The 17,512-nt window shown below is 39.6% G+C and overlaps 1 protein-coding gene across 1 annotated transcript; it reads left to right on the top strand.

Annotated features, from left to right (window-relative positions):
- The first annotated feature begins 185 nt into the window (after positions 1–185).
- Positions 186–12,051, top strand: sec31b (SEC31 homolog B, COPII coat complex component). The gene is made up of 26 exons (XM_035947819.2): positions 186–337; positions 1,064–1,295; positions 1,872–2,067; positions 2,175–2,270; positions 2,419–2,559; positions 2,982–3,124; positions 3,223–3,322; positions 3,423–3,584; positions 4,069–4,221; positions 4,314–4,544; positions 4,637–4,711; positions 4,834–4,926; positions 5,008–5,125; positions 5,262–5,440; positions 5,531–5,657; positions 5,815–5,960; positions 6,325–6,498; positions 6,584–6,742; positions 6,844–7,036; positions 7,124–7,522; positions 7,715–7,753; positions 8,453–8,511; positions 9,008–9,133; positions 9,232–9,351; positions 9,436–9,507; positions 11,345–12,051. Exons 2-26 carry the CDS (start codon positions 1,093–1,095, stop codon positions 11,522–11,524), a joined length of 3,684 nt encoding a protein of 1,227 aa, XP_035803712.2. The 5' UTR covers positions 186–337; positions 1,064–1,092; the 3' UTR covers positions 11,525–12,051.
- The last annotated feature ends 5,461 nt before the right edge of the window (positions 12,052–17,512 follow it).

Below are 17,512 nucleotides of genomic sequence, written 5' to 3'. Positions count from 1 at the left end.
AAAACTGACAATTAAAATGGCTTCAATTCTATTGTTAAGTAACACTGAACAATTAAAACATTTCTGGAATGTTTAGGTATGAGCACATGAGATACATATATAAGTAGAATATTCCTGTTTTTATTTTTTGGCTGGGGCAACTGTGACTGGGTCAAGTGGGGTTACTTGAGGCCACTGCGAGATGAGAAATGTCCGTGTCGGCTACCGTACTGTAGTGACAACACGGCAGAGCACTTTGGTCGGACTCCGTCTGAAGCTGAGCTGCTAGCTTGGCAGATAAGTAGCTCTCGATTTTATTGTAGATGCGGACAGTCACGGTGTGATACAAACAACTTCCGTAAGTTACTTTCGAAACCAAATTTAACGTTACTGCTGGAGTTTAGTACACCTAATGGACAGTACTTCTCTTTTCTTTTGAAACATGCTAATAGGGGTGGTGGCTTTTAGCTAGCTGGCTAACGCGAACATCGGCTCCGGTTATGCACTGGAATTAACCGGCCAGACGTTAGCCTGCTAGCTCGTAGGATTATATTGATTGTGTAGAGTCATTCACGTAAATTTCTTTATTTTAAGAAAAAAAGTAGAGTGAGAGTTAACTCACGATTGTAGTCCCTATGTTTAATGTTATTAAATTACATCTAACGCTACGTGTGTTGTTGCGGCATGCTAACTACATGTCAGGTTAGCTTACATTTAATTCGTTCCTAACTGGCTTGGTGACACTTTAATGTAAACAATATTACCAGCAATTTCGTTGATTTCAGTATGATGTAATTTACCTGTAATATTGGCAAAACGGGTACTTTGTAGCACAGATAGAAGAGGGCTGTAAGGGTTTAATAAGGTATTTCTACTGCAGGTAGTAGTCAGAAGCAGTCTATCAGCAAGGGAGGCACCCTGTTTGAGCCAAGCTACAAAGCATCTGACTTGGAAGGGCAGATTTTTGTTTCGTTATTTGTCTCCTTCAGTTTGAAAGAAGTAGATGAAGTACGTTATTGTTAATCCATAACAGTTGTGCAAAGAAATATACTCTGATTGAGTGGAGTCTGTTCTTCTCTCCAAGATATTACACTTGAACAGCTGTAGAGGAAAATGAGGCTGAAGGAGATCCAGAGGACTGCCCACCAGGCGTGGAGTCCTGCTGAGCACCATCCTATCTACCTGGCCTTAGGAACATCAGCACAACAGCTTGATGCCTCTTTCAACACCACAGCTGCCATAGAGATATTTGAGATGGATTTTTCTGACCCCTCTCTGGACATGCAGCTCAAAGGATCATTACCCACTGCAAACAGGTAACTTAGAAAGCTGATGCAATAATATGGTATATTTTTATGGCAACGTTGAAAGTTACCATGTGGTATAGTGTTTTTGCTGTTAATACTTTGGGTTCCAAATGATTTTCATAGCTCTGCTTAACACAAACCACAGGCATTGACTGCCACACTTTATTTTGGGATGTCTCAGTATGTGAATTGTAGTTAGCTTACATTACTTGTCCTGAAGACAAGGATATTTTCAAGGGGCTGTATCAGCAATTTCAGGGCTGTTAGTAAGCAGACGGGTCAACTTCTCTACTCTTCATTTCCAGTTTATTTGTAGCACACAGATGAAATACAGTCTAACATAATGGAGATTATAATGCTGAGTTTACTGTCTACATTCTGAAATTGCTTGTTTATGACTTACACACATTCAATTTTTTTTGTTGAGACATTAGGGTACATAATTTGCCCCAAAAAATAAATGTTTGAGGTAATAGGCATAGAGTTTATCTGGCACTATGAAGACCCCAACTAGGAAAATGATTCAGCAGTTCATGAGGTAGTCACAAAGTGAAGATAACTCACTTTGCCTCTTATGCTCTGTAGGTTGCACAGTATTGTATGGGTAAATTTTGGAATGGGAGCAGACGGCACTGGAGGAAGACTGGTTGGTGGGAGCGAAAATGGCACATTGACTGTCTATAACCCAGAGGCAATAATGAGTTCTGGCGCAGAGGCAATAGTGGGACAGTCTGAGAAACACACAGGACCCGTCCGAGCACTCGATTTCAACCCTTTTCAGGTAAGTATCTGCCACTAATCTTCTGCCTGACTAGATACAGTTTATGCAGGGCGCTTCTTAGTGAGTTACTGATTTTTTTTTTTTTCCTGATTGATTTTTTTTTTCAGAGTAATCTCCTCGCATCAGGAGCAAATGATTCAGAGATATATATCTGGGATCTAAACAACTTTAGCAGTCCAATGACGCCAGGAGCAAAGACACAGGTGGGTACAAGTTTCGAGATGTCTGCCTTAGTGTTGACTTTCTGGATCTATGTACTGTTAGGCCACATTACAAAATCAATTTTCCTCTGACTCACAGTTTGTCTCGTTTGTGTTGGTGGTAACAGCTTCTTTTTGTTCCTTCTTTCAGCCTGCAGAAGACGTCAGTGTCATATCCTGGAACAGGCAGGTTCAGCACATCCTGGCCTCTGCCAACCCCAGCGGGAAAGCAGTTGTGTGGGACCTGAGAAAGAATGAGCCCATCATCAAGATCAGTGATCACAGCAACAGGGTTGGTTGCTTTAATACAATACACAGCAAGTCCAAAGTTATATTATGTCATAGCATTGAAAGTTTGTCTTTTTTATATCATTAAATAAGGCTCTTCTGCTTCACTCGAGCCACATTTTCAGGGGTCAGAATCCTTTCTTTACTGCAAGCTTTGTAATTAGTTTTGATTTTTGATACATGAGTGTTTGTACACGTTAAAAGCCTGCCATGCTGTTTTCCTGAGCGGTACTGGCAGAAGGATTGACTGGTAAAATGGGGTTCATCTCAGGGGGTCTTTCTGACTCGAAATTTAACTCATAAGCGTTTAGGGAGCAGGAATAATTTTGAGACTTTTTTAAAGCATTCCAACATGTTTACTTTAAGCAAAAATTATGTCTAGGAAAATATCTATCATTGTAAGTCTCATTGATTGTGTGATTTCAGATGCACTGTTCAGGAATGCTCTGGCACCCTGATGTGGCCACTCAGTTGGTGTTGGCTTCTGAAGATGACCGACTCCCCGTCATCCAGATGTGGGACCTCCGTTTTGCCACATCACCTCTTAAAGTCCTTGAGAACCACACAAGGTGAGACTTTAATTCTGTGGGTGTCATGCTGGTATCTCGTTTTTTTTGTCATCTTGCAGAATGTGATATATTTGCCCTCTCTCTGTGTTTTCTTACAGGGGAATTCTGTCCATATCCTGGAGCCAGGCTGACTCTGAGCTCCTGCTGAGTAGTGCAAAAGACAACAGGATCCTCTGCTGGAATCCAAACACTGGAGAGGTAGATTAGATTAAGTGCTGATTCCGTGTAATCCCTTAATTGCCTCTCCTCCTTATGATGATTCCATGGATCGTCATTGGTGTCTTCTCTTTCATTTTAGGTCATTTACGAGCTTCCAACAACAAACCAGTGGTGTTTTGATGTTCAGTGGTGCCCCAGGAATCCAGCCCTACTTTCGACAGCATCATTTGATGGGAGAATTACTGTTTACTCTGTGATGGGAGGAAGTCTGAAAGCTCAGCAGCAAAGCACAGCTGATAAGGTAATGACTGTTCTGTCCTATGTGATATATTTATTCCAAAAACCATGTGCTGAACTACACTGTTTGTCCACAAGATGGTGCTTGTGTGACGCAATTCACATTGATTCTTGAACAAATACACAAACATAACACTGAATCTGAAAGTAAAATCATTGCCTAGATTTTCAAAAGACACATAGTTGCAAATAATTATCATTTTCCTAATTTATCATTATGCAGATGATTTTTTCAATTTATCAAATGATCATTTTGCCAGTGACATGCCAAGCAAAATCGCCACAAATCTTTATCATAGTTTAACAATGCAAAAGTTGACATATTTATGTGTTTTTTTTTCCTGAACAATGATTCATAGATATTCAATTTGCTATCATAGAAGTTTAAGAAAAAACATCTTGACAATTTGACATTTTTGCTTAATTATCTAATTGTTTCGGCTCTGCCTCAAAGAACTACATTTGTTTTAACATGTCTTATTTAACAGATATCCTCCTCATTCGATTCAATGGATCCCTTTGGGACAGGGCAGGTGCTCCCTCCTCTGCAAGTCCCTCAGCCTACAATGCAAGACACCATAGTTCCTCCTCTGAAGAAGCCACCTAAGTGGGTGCGCAGGCCAGTGGGAGCCTCCTTTGCTGTATGTGTGACATTACATTTTTTTTATACACACATTTATGGACAGGCAGCTTGTTTTCCTTGTGAGTGATTTGCTGTTCTTTTGTTTGTCAGTTTGGTGGAAAGCTGATAACTTTTGAGAATCCCAAGCTGCCTCCAGTGCAGAGCCCCCAGTCTGTCCCCAGACAAGTGTTTGTGAGCCAGGTTACCACGGAGACCGAGTTCCTCCAGCGCTCCAGGGAGCTGCAGATGGCGCTGCAGTCGGGTTCCTTCAACAACTACTGCCAGGCCAAGATTCAGAATGCCAAGTCAGACGCTGAGCAGGACATATGGAAATTCCTTCTGGTGGACCCTCCTGACATTAAGACGTAGCATTAAGTCTATTAGTCAGTCTGTAGTTATCATGTTTGAAACTAATTTGCATTCTCTTTTTAAAGGTTAATTTTGAGGATGAGGCCCGCATTAAGTTCCTCAGACTTTTGGGCTTCAGCAAAGATGAATTGGAGAGAAAGGTATTCATTCTCCCATTTATAGCTCAAACTAGTTACTGACATCAATCTTTTTTTCAATAATTTGTACCTCTAAGTCATATCTCACCATTAACATGTAAAAAAAAAATGTTGCATTGATTCAGATTTCAAAATGCCTGGGGAAGAATTTCCAACCCAATGGACATGGAGTAGATGCCAGAGATCTGGCAGAAAAGATGCAGCGGCTCAGTACTGAGGTCAGCAAGTTTGCACAAACAGCGATAATTTTCATACTTTGTTGTGTTTGATTACTAATAAACATTGTTTGCTGTTTCCAGAGGTCAAACGAAGCAGCTGCAGTGGCTGATGCTAGAACTTCAGGTTCTGTTTCACCAGCAGACTTCTTCAGTCGGACGCCAAAGGAAAGCGCTAACTTCCAGATCCCTGTATCATGTGGTAAAACCCCTCATCTGCAAATACAGGATATCATGTCATGCTAGCTGAAGATATTTGCACTTTGTCATTATCGTGATTGAAAGCCCAACTGCAGTTTGTGTTACTGGACTGATGGCTATTTGACTTTCTTTTGAAGATACTGATGGTTTGATAAGCCAGGCGCTGCTGGTTGGCAACTTTGAGGGAGCTGTGGATCTGTGTCTGAATGATGGTCGCTACGCTGAAGCCATCCTGCTGTCAATCAGTGGAGGAGAAGAACTGCTTAAAAAGACTCAGCAGAAATATTTAAGCACGCATAAGAACAACATTTCAATGGTAGGAACATCATAGATTGTGCTTCATTTCGTATAACCACAAGGGAAGAATATTTTTCTTGAATGTTCATTTATTTGTCTCCAACTATAGCTTATATCATCAGTTGTGACTCAGAACTGGAGGGATATAGTGCATAGTTGTGAGTTGGACAATTGGAAGGAGGCTCTCGCTGCTCTGCTGACCTACGCTCACCCTGAAGATTTTGCTCGTCTGTGCGGTAAGTTGCTCGCAGGTTAAAACGGTACTTTCTGAAGCTACTGCTGAAACTATACAGGTAGTTCATTCAGAAGAATGATACAACCGTTTGTATTCATCCTCTTTACTGTAATTTCAGCATTCCCTCTGTTAAATATCCTTTCAATTTATCTCTATAGATACCCTGGGAGGCCGGTTGGAGTGTGAGGGCACAGAGAAGCGCTGCCTGCAAGCCTGCCTGTGTTACATCTGCTCTGGAAATATTGAGAAGCTCGTGGAGTGCTGGGCCTTGCACAGAGACTGCTCTTCTCCTCTTGGTCTAGAGGTATACTCTTAATATGTTGTCATCTGTTCTTCACATGCATAAAATACTATTTTAATTACACTGCTGCATTAAGTACGTGTGTGTTCTCACAAAAGCAAATGCATGTTGTGTCCTTTTAGAAATGATCAACAAACTCATGTGAGTGCTTAGAGAACTGATGGATTATTAGTAGTATTTGCTTGCAGTGTAATTTCATTATTTTTGCAGAGGTGCATTGGCAGAAGGATCCCATTTCTACAAAAAAAAAATCTAAATTCTCTCCATTACACAGAATGTACTGACATATGACTGGTGCAGCAGTTTAGTAAGGGTCTAAAAGAGATGGATGTCGTATTCTAGTGGCCTGTGTCTCTGTCTTTTTCAGGATCTGGTTGAGAAAGTAATGATGCTGAGAAAGTCAATCGAACGCCTCCGCAACAGCGAGGTGGCAGTCCAGAGCCCCATTCTGGCCGAGAAGCTAACCTGCTACGCCGGCATACTGGCTGCAGAGGGCAGCTTGTCCACTGCCATGAGCTACCTGCCTGAGAACTCAGACCAAGTAAGAGTAATTGCAAAACCCTGAATTAATCTTTTTGCATTGCTTGGTTTGCGGTAACCACATTTGTACTGTTTTGTCTCTTTAGCCTGGGCTCATGATGCTGAGAGACAGACTATTTCATGCTCAGGGAGAGGCTGCTGCTGCTGCTGCCCAACAGCCTCCAAACTCCTTCAACAGAGTCAACGTGTCCACAGCAAAGCTCACTCCTGCCGCTCCCACTTCTGCACCAAAAGCACAAATTATGGTACAAATATATATACAGCACAATGAATCATTAATATATTTGTGCAAAATTGTCTTGCATGTGCAGTTATGAGCATAATGATAATTAAGGATTTTTTTTAGGGTCAGTACCAGCCTTCTGTTCCTTCCCAAGTCACTGGACAACAGCAGCCTCCTATGCCATCACTTTTTACCCCTCAAGCTGTTCCAGCCAACCCAGGGCCTGGTCTGCCTCCCTCTTCTCATGTACTGCCGCCCAGTGCAACCCGCCCTGCCATGAGACCTCCCTACCCCCAACATCCTGCTACTGCTCCAGGTCTAATGATATGCACAGTACTTGAAGATATTCATTCATTGCTAAATATTTTGTGTTTCTTCATTTGATGTAATGATCCTTTCCCAGGTTTCCTTCCTCATCAGCCATTCCAGCCTCAGCCTATGTCCACTGGCGGACCCTTATCCTTCCCTCCTCCAGGTCCTTCTATGCCAGCTGCTAACTTATCAGGACCTCAGCTACCGCCTTCGTCGTCGACCACCGGAGGCCTGCCCCCCATGCCCAGCCCTGGGGTGCCACCGACAGGCTTCATGCCGTCTACCTCTTTGCCTTCAGGCCTCATGCCACCCAGCTCTCAGCCTGGAGCCCCGGTTCCCATGTACCCAGGGGGCCTCCACAGCCAGGGGCCCGCACCCCCCATGGCATCTGGTCCCTATGTTCCTCTGGGATCGGGGTATCCTCAAGGAGGCCCTGGAGCTCCTGCAGCAAAGCCCTTGCCTGCTCCTGTAGTCGCTCCTCCTCCTACAGGTACCTGCCGTGTTGGTCTTGGTTTCGTGAAGTGATCACAGTTCATTATTCATATTCGTTCTATTGTTTTTCACGTTTATGCAATTATTTAAAGATGGGTAGAGATTTTTAAAGCATTGCAGATGTTAGCAGGAATCTGTTGCTCGTGATGATTTACCATCATTCAGATCTCACTCATTTTCTGACTTGCAGGATACTTTCCATGGCTGAATTCCCAGACTGACAATGAAGGTGACAGGGTTAGGGCTGGATGTGCAATGGGGGCACTTAAAACCATAGACAGTGTGACCTGAAAAGCAGTAGTACTTGTACACTACAATATGATACAGTGAAATATCCCTAAATTAGGTTGCTGTGTTTTGGCTTGCATTCCATTGTACAAGGTTCCTCTGTTTTTCTGGTTGCTTTGTGGTTGCTTGTGCCACCCTATGCTTGAGGGAAATATAGAGACTTAAGAACTGGTTTATCTGTGTGTCTGTTAAAGAAAAAAAATGTTTCTGGGCTTGAATACAAAGACTGTAGGTATTGTTTTAGATCATTCAGTATCAGACCCTTAACGAAAAACATGCACATGAATTTCTTATTATTGTTACAAATTGAGGCTTAAGTTTAGACTTTCATTTGAAACTGATAAGTGCAGCTCAAAAATGTATATAAGAGATGCTTAGAATTCATTCACCATTAGCTTATTGTTGCGTTTGAGTGATTATGGATGCTGCCTGAATATTTTGCCATATTTGCTGTTTTGTTTCTGCATAAACTGCTACAACGTGTATGGCTTAATGACATGATTTTACTTGCAGTGTTTTGTCATGTAAACTAACCTTGGCTCAGAGGCTATCTTGTATAGACAAACTTTGGCATCTTGAGTCTGTCTGAAGGAAAAATGTTGCTACTTTCTTTCTAATTTTTGCTTTTCTTACAATTTAGGACCTCAAGAGGGCTGGAATGACCCACCAGCAGTAAGAGGTGGACCCAGAAAGAAGAAGGTACGCCTGTGTATATTACTACCAAAACACTTTAAACCTTGCAACTTTGTGTCTCAGCAGTATTTGTGCTTGCATATGCATGAGCAAACCTTACCCAACCAGTTTTATTGCAAATTACATGGTGAAGCCTCCCAACAGCCTTCCCAAACAGGAATAAGCCCCATCAAATCATAATGGCTTTCTTTTTTTGTCATGCTAATTCTGTGGCCACAAATTAAAAATATTTCAGCACTTCAAGAACTCAGTAATTCAGCTATTAATAATTTATTCATCAAGCTCCACTGATGAATATTTTAATACCAACAATGTATTAAATTACTAAGACAGAGAATTATGATTCTGCCCTCATTAGCCTAATTTCTAGAAGCGGAAAGGAAATATTTGGAAAAAAAAATAATCTATGAATGTGATTTTTGACAGCATAGCACATCTAAACTCCAGTTGTGTTTATGATCTAACTAAATATTACATATTTCCTACTGGTGTTTGTACGCAGGTCCCTGATAACTACACTCCACCAGCACCCATCACAGCCCCTGTGATGGGATTCCCAGTGGAGGCTCATCAGTCTCACGATCACACCCAAGTTCCTCCCGGAGCCCCTCAGGAGCCCAGCGTACAGGTTGGTGTCCAATAAGAAGCTGCTGCCTGAATTCTCAACAGGAACGTACGTGGCATCGTCACGTCACCACTTCCTATTTGTGCGTTTGTGTTTCTCAGCTTCTCCAGCAGCTGCCAGCGGAGAGGGTGGAGCAGAAAGAAATCCCCGCTGAACACATGGTCCTCAAATCAACCTTCGATAGCCTGGTGCAACGCTGCCAGCTAGCAGCAGGAGACCCAGTAAGTATCACAGCCTGCTGGTTTCATTGTGAAAGAAAAAAATTTGCATTGGATAGAAAATGACCAAAAATATTTCCTTTTCAGCAAACAAAAAGGAAACTTGATGATGCAGCCAAACGTTTGGGGCACCTGTATGATAAACTGAGAGAGCAGTCGGTAAGGATTGTTTAAGATTATCTTTATGCCATATAAGTTAAGTAAAGACTATCACTTTCCTCCAAATTCAAACCCTATTGATTAGCCCTCTGAGTATTTTAAACTCTAGTGCAAGGGCATAACCACTGAGTCCACATGCAGTGAAGATCTTAAAGGATCAGTTCACCTATATCACAAAAAGCTGTGGACCCAAATATTTCAAACAGACATTGATGCGTTTTTCCGTGCTTTGTGCACGACTAATCAGATTCAGTCTGACTTCACTGCTCAGATTGCTCAGCCTTAGAAAAATATACCTCAGAATGCAGGCAGGTAACATGAACTAGTCTTAGTTTGTCATGCAGGTGGAAAACTATGACTAGAGGAAATGGAGACTATTTCATGAAAAATGAAAAATGTCATCTCTTTTCAAGGAAAACTGTACGTTGCTTTAAGTCAGTAAGTCACATATTTCAGTTCCCTTTTTAGAATATATCCTTCCATATTTCTGAAATACAGTATTAGGAGCAGCAGCAGTACATTGTGCACCAGAGGCCACATTTATTTCCAGTATATTTAATAGAGACGAGTGGGGAAAACCCAACATAAAGTGGCTTACTAATTTGTGTGACCACCACACCTTGGCATTGAACTTTACTGGAGGGACGAACGCCGTTCTTGTAAAAGATATTCCCTCATTTGGTGTTTGGTTGTTGGTAATGGAGACCCCTCTGTAACACATTGGCCTTAAAATCCTCGCATAGGTGTTCAGTTGGGTTAAGATCTGGTGACTGCGAAGGCCATAGCTTATGATTCACATCATTTTCATGCTCATTAACCATTCAGTGTCTCCTCATGCCTTATGGGTGAATGCATTGCTGCCCTGGAGGAGACCACTCCTATCAGGATAGAAGTGTTTCATAGCAAAAAGGTGATCTCCTAGAACAAATTTGTAGTGACTGGTGAGAATTCTTTCTTGTAAAAGAAAAAGGTGAACTAAACCACGTTCACTCAATGCACCCTATTGCATAGCAGAGCCACCAGATCCCGTCACTTTAGGTATCAAGGATTCTGTTTTTTTCTTCACTTGTCACCCTTCTATATGTATTTAAGTAGTGAGACAAGTTCAAACTGTCATCATAAGTATGTTGACATCAACATGAGATGTGCCAGAATCTGTCTGATTCAGCACAGCAGGTGACAGATTCAAATAAATAAAACTTTAAACAACTGAAAACTTTTGAGTTTTTACAAGCTGGGACAAATAGAAGCAGCTCTACTCGGTCACAACCAGGTGCCAGTGTGTGACAAAAAAAACTGTCACTGCTGCACTGCAAATCAGGCACCAGGCAGAAGTTGGTTATTGTGGTTGGTTACTGTGGCCATCATTTTGTAACAGCTAGAAAAGCTGCGGGGCCCTGAACATGCTGCATGCCAGTCTGTGAATGCAAATGGAAACTGATAGCCACCCAGCACTAACGTACAGCCTCAGTAAACATATTTAACATGCACTGTTGAAAGTGGAAGTGATTAATCTCAGTCCTCAGAGGTGATAAAATGACTTAAAGCCAATCAAAGTTTCCATAACCACAGCAGTAAACAAACATGGTGTCTGTAGGGGCCTGTGGACTGCTCTGTGCACTGAAGGGGAAAAAAACAGAACAGCAAATGTGACGTCCTTTGAATCACTTACAGAGGAAAGAGGAAGAGAAATCAAGAGTTAGCAAAAGTTGCAGTTGTGGCTTTGTGGAACTGGTCAGCACTGAAACCGTCTTCTTTCAGGCTGTCTTGACACTCAATCTGCATTGAGCATATTCTGACATAAAGAGTAATATATTTTCCCCTGCTGTTCTCTCAGCTCTCCCCCAACATCCTGAATGGGCTCCACGAGATCAGCCGCTGCGTCGCCAGCCAGAACTACCAGCGTGGCCTGGAGGTCCACACTCAGGTGGTCAGCAGCAGCAACTTCAGCGAGATCTCCACCTTCATGCCCATCCTCAAAGTGGTCATGACCATCGCCAACAAGCTGGGTGTCTAACCACCCCCCCGAGGACACCGCCAACCAGACATCAGTGTTATCATATTGTTATATATGTATTTATTTCTTTTTGACATGACAACGTGCGCTGATAATGATAATAATGGCTGATATTATTAAAAGATTGTGGTCTCCCATCACTCCATACTGATTTTGGGCAGTGAGGTGGATTTTTTTTGTAGAGATTTGTTAATGTTGCTGTGATAATTTTACAACAAAAAAAAAAGATGAATGTATTCTGAAAGTTGTGATTCTGTGTAAATTCAACAGTTGATGTAATATACGAATCAAGCGGTGCGACGTTTTGCGTCGAGGAGGTGGTTGTGCAAAAGTAGGTGCTTTTTTTCATACTCCGCGTTACACTCTACACATATTTTTTCCTCTCACTTCAGCAGCAGTTATAAAAAAAGTTTTCATTGAATTCATGCAGCATTCCAGCTGCAGAAACAAAACATCTGGGACTAGCAACCACTACCTCTGAGGTAGGGGTGAAAATCATGAGAATAAAATTTGGGTTGTGCTTACTATCCAACCTGTCAGTGTACTTTGTATGAGGGAGAAACTGACTTTTTTTTTATCAAGTGACTTCACAACAAGTATGAAGAGCATTTAAAGAAAAACGCTGTAAAATAAGCTCAGATTGTTCTCTTCACGTGCTGCTGTGATCGACTGTGTCCGGTTACTTGTGCCATGAGGGGTTTTTGGGCCAAAGCACTGCAGAAGAATGTTATAAAGTGATTGTGTAGTTGCAGTTTATTTTGTTTTCTCTCATTTTATCCCTATCGGCACTGGTGCAGACAACTTGTGTGATTGATTCAATCTTATTTTTCCCCCAGTCTTGCTTCAGTGTGCATGTTAACTCCTCTGCTGAATTCACGTGGCAGCTTGTAACACTAAAATCACATTCATTTACATCGGACTGCAGATGAATTTACACCATTGCACCCTCTGTTAAAGATTCTCTTTTTTTCTACCAGGCTACAATTTATTCCTTTTTTTCATGTTTTAGATTAGATCATACAATGTTACATGAACTGACATTAAATCAGATATTCAGAGTTCTGTAGCTGAACATAAAGCTGGATAGTTTGGTGTGTTGTGGCAGCAGAAGGCAGTAAAGTGCCTCAGTGTGCCCATTTTGGCTGCACAGATATTTATACAATCCATGTTGCTTACTTTACTCATTTCAGTATCTTTTTTCAAATAAAAATTTCACTTCAAACATCTAAGTCTTCAAACGGATTAACTGAGTCCTTTATTGATTGCATGCAATTGCTGTTTTGGGACCATCATTTAATAAGGCACCACTCAGACAGCTCACTTGTTCTGTCTCCTTGGTTACTGATTTAGTCTGTGGGGTGTTCAGGAAGTGAGTAATCTGTGAGCTTATTTTTAAATGGACTTTATCGATACAGAAATGCAAAGTCTGAGACAACCGTGCACCTGAATGGACGACGGGAAGATTTGCAGGTGTATTTGTTATGAATCCGATTGAAACTGAATGAAGCTAAAATGACACTGGAGAACAGTGTGCATCAGTTTGAGATGTTTTATTATTTTATTTGGAAACACAGTTTGTGTATGAATTAATATTTAACCCTGTAAAACCCACTGTTGCAAAAATCCGATATCAGTTTATTTTTTTTAAATATTATTTTAGATTATTTGTACATATATATTATTGCAAATTTTTCCGATATTTGTTTTTTTTTTTATATATATATGTGTGTGTGTGTGTGTGTGTGTGTGTGTGTGTGTGTGTGTGTTTGTGTGTATACCCACATATAGAAAAAAATGAGACAATGAAACTAAAACAAAAAATCATATATATATATATATATATATATATATATATATATATATATATAAAAATAAAAATTTTTGTTTATTTATTTATTGTTTCATTGTCTCATTTTTTTCTTATATGTGGGTCTTACAAGGTTAAAACTGTCATTAATTTCTAAGGAGGCACATAAAGAAGTGCCTCATTAGAAATTAATAACCACATTTATGTATATGTTTGGTAGATTTCGCACAATGTGTTCAGGTGTAGCTTTTAGCCATTCAAATGAGTTTTCAAAAATATATTACCGCATTCATTCATTTTCATTTATTTTTTAGTTATTCACATATTTGTTGTGTGCTTTGTACATCAAGTCAAATTTATAGCCTATTTTATGGAGCCCACTGAACAGAGAATTTGAGAGATTTATATTCTGGTGCCAAAAAAACTACTCTACTGTTTATATGAAATTGTGTGTGTGTTTTTTTAAATGTGGCTCTTAAATGTTTAATAGAGAATATTTACTTTTTTAAAAAAAATATACAGAAATTACCTAGAATGTAAAGTCATACATATTTAACAGTTTAACCTGTCACTAATTGTATCTATTTTAGATACTAGATAGCTAAGATAAGAATACGTTTTGCAATGTTTTGAATCAAATACCAGTATATTACTATATTCAACATATTACTACAATATACACTACCGTTCAAAAGCTTGGGGTCACCCAGACAATTTCACGTTTTACATGAAAACTTACACTTTAATTCATGTGTTAACATAATTGCACAAGGGTTTTCTAATCATCAATTAGCAAAAGAAAAGTTGTTCATACTGAGAAATAATAAAGCAAACATAAACACATATATTTATTATTATTATTGAACCACTGTTACCCTAAATGTACATAGAAATCCTAATACTCATGAGAACTTTCATTTTAAGCAGATTTTGCCTCCTTATCTTCATTTTAAAGTTGTGACTTTATTATTTTAGTCTTTATCCTCTCTGAACAGCAGGTGGCGCTGTGTTAAACATGTACTTGTGCTTTACTTTTCAGTAGCTCAACTTATCGGAGAGCTTCCTGCACCAACGCCCCACAGGTAAAGCTGCTGCTCCAGTTTCCTATTTTTACCAAAAGCACGCGAACGCACCGCAGTCTGCTTTTATAGCTTTGCCAGTTCGGGGTGGCAGAATCAGACAAACGTATCATCGCGTCTCAGCGATTTCACTGTAAGCCTGCGGGTTTGTACTGTCTGCTGGAAGTCTGCAGGTTGCCACAGGTGCTTCCCCAAACCTCCCCCCATTGGTCCAGCAGGATCAGAAGTCAGGACCTCGCTGCCGATTGGCTGCTTTCGGTCAGACGCTGTGAGCCTCGTGGCGTGAAGGTTTTTTCGGGGGGAGGTTGAACTGCAGTAACCCTGATCATGTCATTCCGGGGTGACGGTAATAAAGTTCACCACATGTTACACCACAGCAGCACCCTGAGTCATGATGTACACCCGTCTGTGGACTTAGAACTGAGTCTGCTGACTGGAAGCCAGAAACACTGAGCAACAATCATTATTTTATAGGTGATGTCATAAAACTTCCAACTGTGACAAAAACACTTTATATGCGTATTTTATGCTACTCTGCGCTTCTACAAACCATTGTTTAGTATCACAGTAAATCAGTATATCATACAAAAGCTCTGTCTCAGCATAAAAATGTTCAAATCACACATTATTACACACATATTTATAATGCATGTCAGAATCTGAAATAAATATCTGTATGTATATATTCACTATACATACTTTATAGGGACTCTGCCATAGCAAAGGATAATGCTGAGGACAGAGAAGATGACTATATGGACCAAATTCAGAATGATAAAAGAAATTCCTCAGAGGTTCTTTATGAATACACTGAGACATTTTCATGCGTGGAGACGGGTTTCTGACTCCAGACTTGTCAGAAAACAATGACACAAATGCCAAACAAACAAGAAGTGGACACAACCCTGTCAAGGGTAAAATGGATATTTAAACCCATGTTTAAATATTAATATATATGTATTTAATTAGCCATTCAGCATAATACAATGCAATAATAATGACAATAACATAAAGCACAACAATAATCATAAAAATCATGATAAAATTAAAAAGATTTATATTCTGGTGCACTAAACTGCACTGTAAAATAACAAAAATAATTCAAATAACATCATAAAAATACAAGAATTTTTCATAAATTAAATTAATTTTCTAGCCTTAATTTTATATGAGATTGTGTTTTTTTCTTTATATTTGCCTCTTAAATGTTTAATAAAGAACATTTGCATTTGTTTAAAAAATAAATAACTTATAATATAAAATAATAGATATTTAACAGTTTAAACTGTCACTAACTGTGTCTAATTTTAGAAATACATTTACAGTAATACTTAGTATTTTTTAATAGTTTCCACTATGAAATAAAAATAACATATTTGTGATAGTATTATATATTTGTTACATTTGCAGTATTTTTGTGTCAGAAAAGACAGTTTGTTTTGAAAAATAGAAATATATTTATGTTTTTCATGATATTTTACAATACACGTGTAAATTCAGTCTGTTTTTTTGTGCGTAATTGTGCATTACTGTAGATTAAACTACCCAAAAGTATTAGAAGTAGTTCACGTTACTTGACTAGCGACATACTTAAAATGCTGTGATTGGTCCATTTTGCATAAACGGTGTTTTTACTTTGATATTTTAAGTACATTTTGACAATGATACTTAATAATATTCCCCTAAATTAAATTGTAGTTGGACTGCTTTTATTTGTGACTAAGTGACAAAGTTTCTTCCATTATGGGTTAAGATGATACGAAACAATTTTTGAACTGTTTGGAAAAAGTCAACCACAAGTGAAACATGCAATTCCCAAAATAAAAAGCCTCTAAAATGCATCTTTTTTGTCTGACCAGAATAGTGCAAGCAAATAGACTGAATTTCCAGTTATGCAACAGACAGAAAATCCTCACATCTGAAATCAGTGGAAGTTTGCTATTTTTGCTTAAAACACTCCATTAATCAAACAAGAAGCTATAAAAAAATTACATTAAATGACATTTAGGAGCCAACCATAACTTCTCAGACTTTAACAGACCACACACTCTTCAGGCTGAAACAGTGTGATGTAATAGAAGCTGGTGTGTGGTCAGCACACTGGTCCAACATTCCTCTGGGCCCTGTGTAAACCCAGCAGGAGCTAATAACTGCAGCATTAAATAGAACGGGATATATTTGACTTGCACCCTTATGTCAGCAGCACACTGCATCACTTCTTTACCACAGAAGGCAAAAGCGAGCCAGGGAACAGAAAATCCCCCAAACAAGTTGAGTTGGATTTTTACCAGGAAAGTGCAGATTGTCGTCCCTCACGAGAAAAAACACAACAATGATGGGAGAAGTAGCCAGGTCTTCACTTGATTCAGTTTAGTAATGTTGTGTTATAAAGATATTCCTTTTTACAAGTAAATGTGATTTAAACATTCAACTACCATCTTCTCCCCTGATAATTAATCCTACTTTCTTTCAATGAATCATTTTGTCTGTCTGTCTGAAAATACCGAATCCCAGTTTCTGGTGCCTTCTGGTGACCAGCAGACAAAAGTATGAAGATTATGTGAAACATAAATGAGCAACAGTTTCTTACTTTTCATGGTGAAATGTTGGTGTTCCTGTTTGCATCTTGAAGCTTTCTGACCAATATTCTGCTTCCATGTTAACACAGACGCCAACGTTCTGACCACTGACAGGTGAAGTCAGTGACACTGATTATCTCTTAATCATGGCACCTGTTATCGAGCTGGTTATATTAGGCAGCAAGTGAATAGTTTGTCTTTAAAGTTGATGTGTTGGAAGCAGGAAAAATGGGCAAGCATAAGAAATGGAGAAAGTTAGACAAGAGCCAAATTGTGATGGCTAGACGAGTGAGTCACACCTGCTGACTTTAATTCAGCCCACTGCTTCCAGCTGCCCATTTCCACCAATCTAATCTCCATCACCCTCACTATATTTGATCTGCTCATCTACACACTGCTTGCATCTTACTTACCAGCTATACATGTAGTATACTTAATGCCAGAGCCTTACACCATAACAGTAAACTATGAATCAGTTTCAATGGTAGCTTCTACTTTACATGTATCATCTGTCTGATCATGC

The sequence above is a fragment of the Amphiprion ocellaris genome, chromosome 18, assembly GCF_022539595.1.
Source record: "Amphiprion ocellaris isolate individual 3 ecotype Okinawa chromosome 18, ASM2253959v1, whole genome shotgun sequence".
NCBI classification, from domain to species: domain Eukaryota; kingdom Metazoa; phylum Chordata; class Actinopteri; family Pomacentridae; genus Amphiprion; species Amphiprion ocellaris.
This window is presented reverse-complemented; position numbering and strand designations above follow the sequence as displayed.

What these genes read in the sequence shown, in the direction of transcription:
- sec31b (XM_035947819.2), top strand. Translation starts at nt 1,093, where the DNA reads ATGAGGCTGAAGGAGATCCAGAGGACTGCCCACCAGGCGTGGAGTCCT. An exon ending in CGCCAGGAGCAAAGACACAG is followed by an intron (nt 2,271 to 2,418) that starts GTGGGTACAAGT and finishes TCCTTCTTTCAG; the next exon opens with CCTGCAGAAGACGTCAGTGT. An exon ending in GGAATCCAAACACTGGAGAG is followed by an intron (nt 3,323 to 3,422) that starts GTAGATTAGATT and finishes CTTTCATTTTAG; the next exon opens with GTCATTTACGAGCTTCCAAC.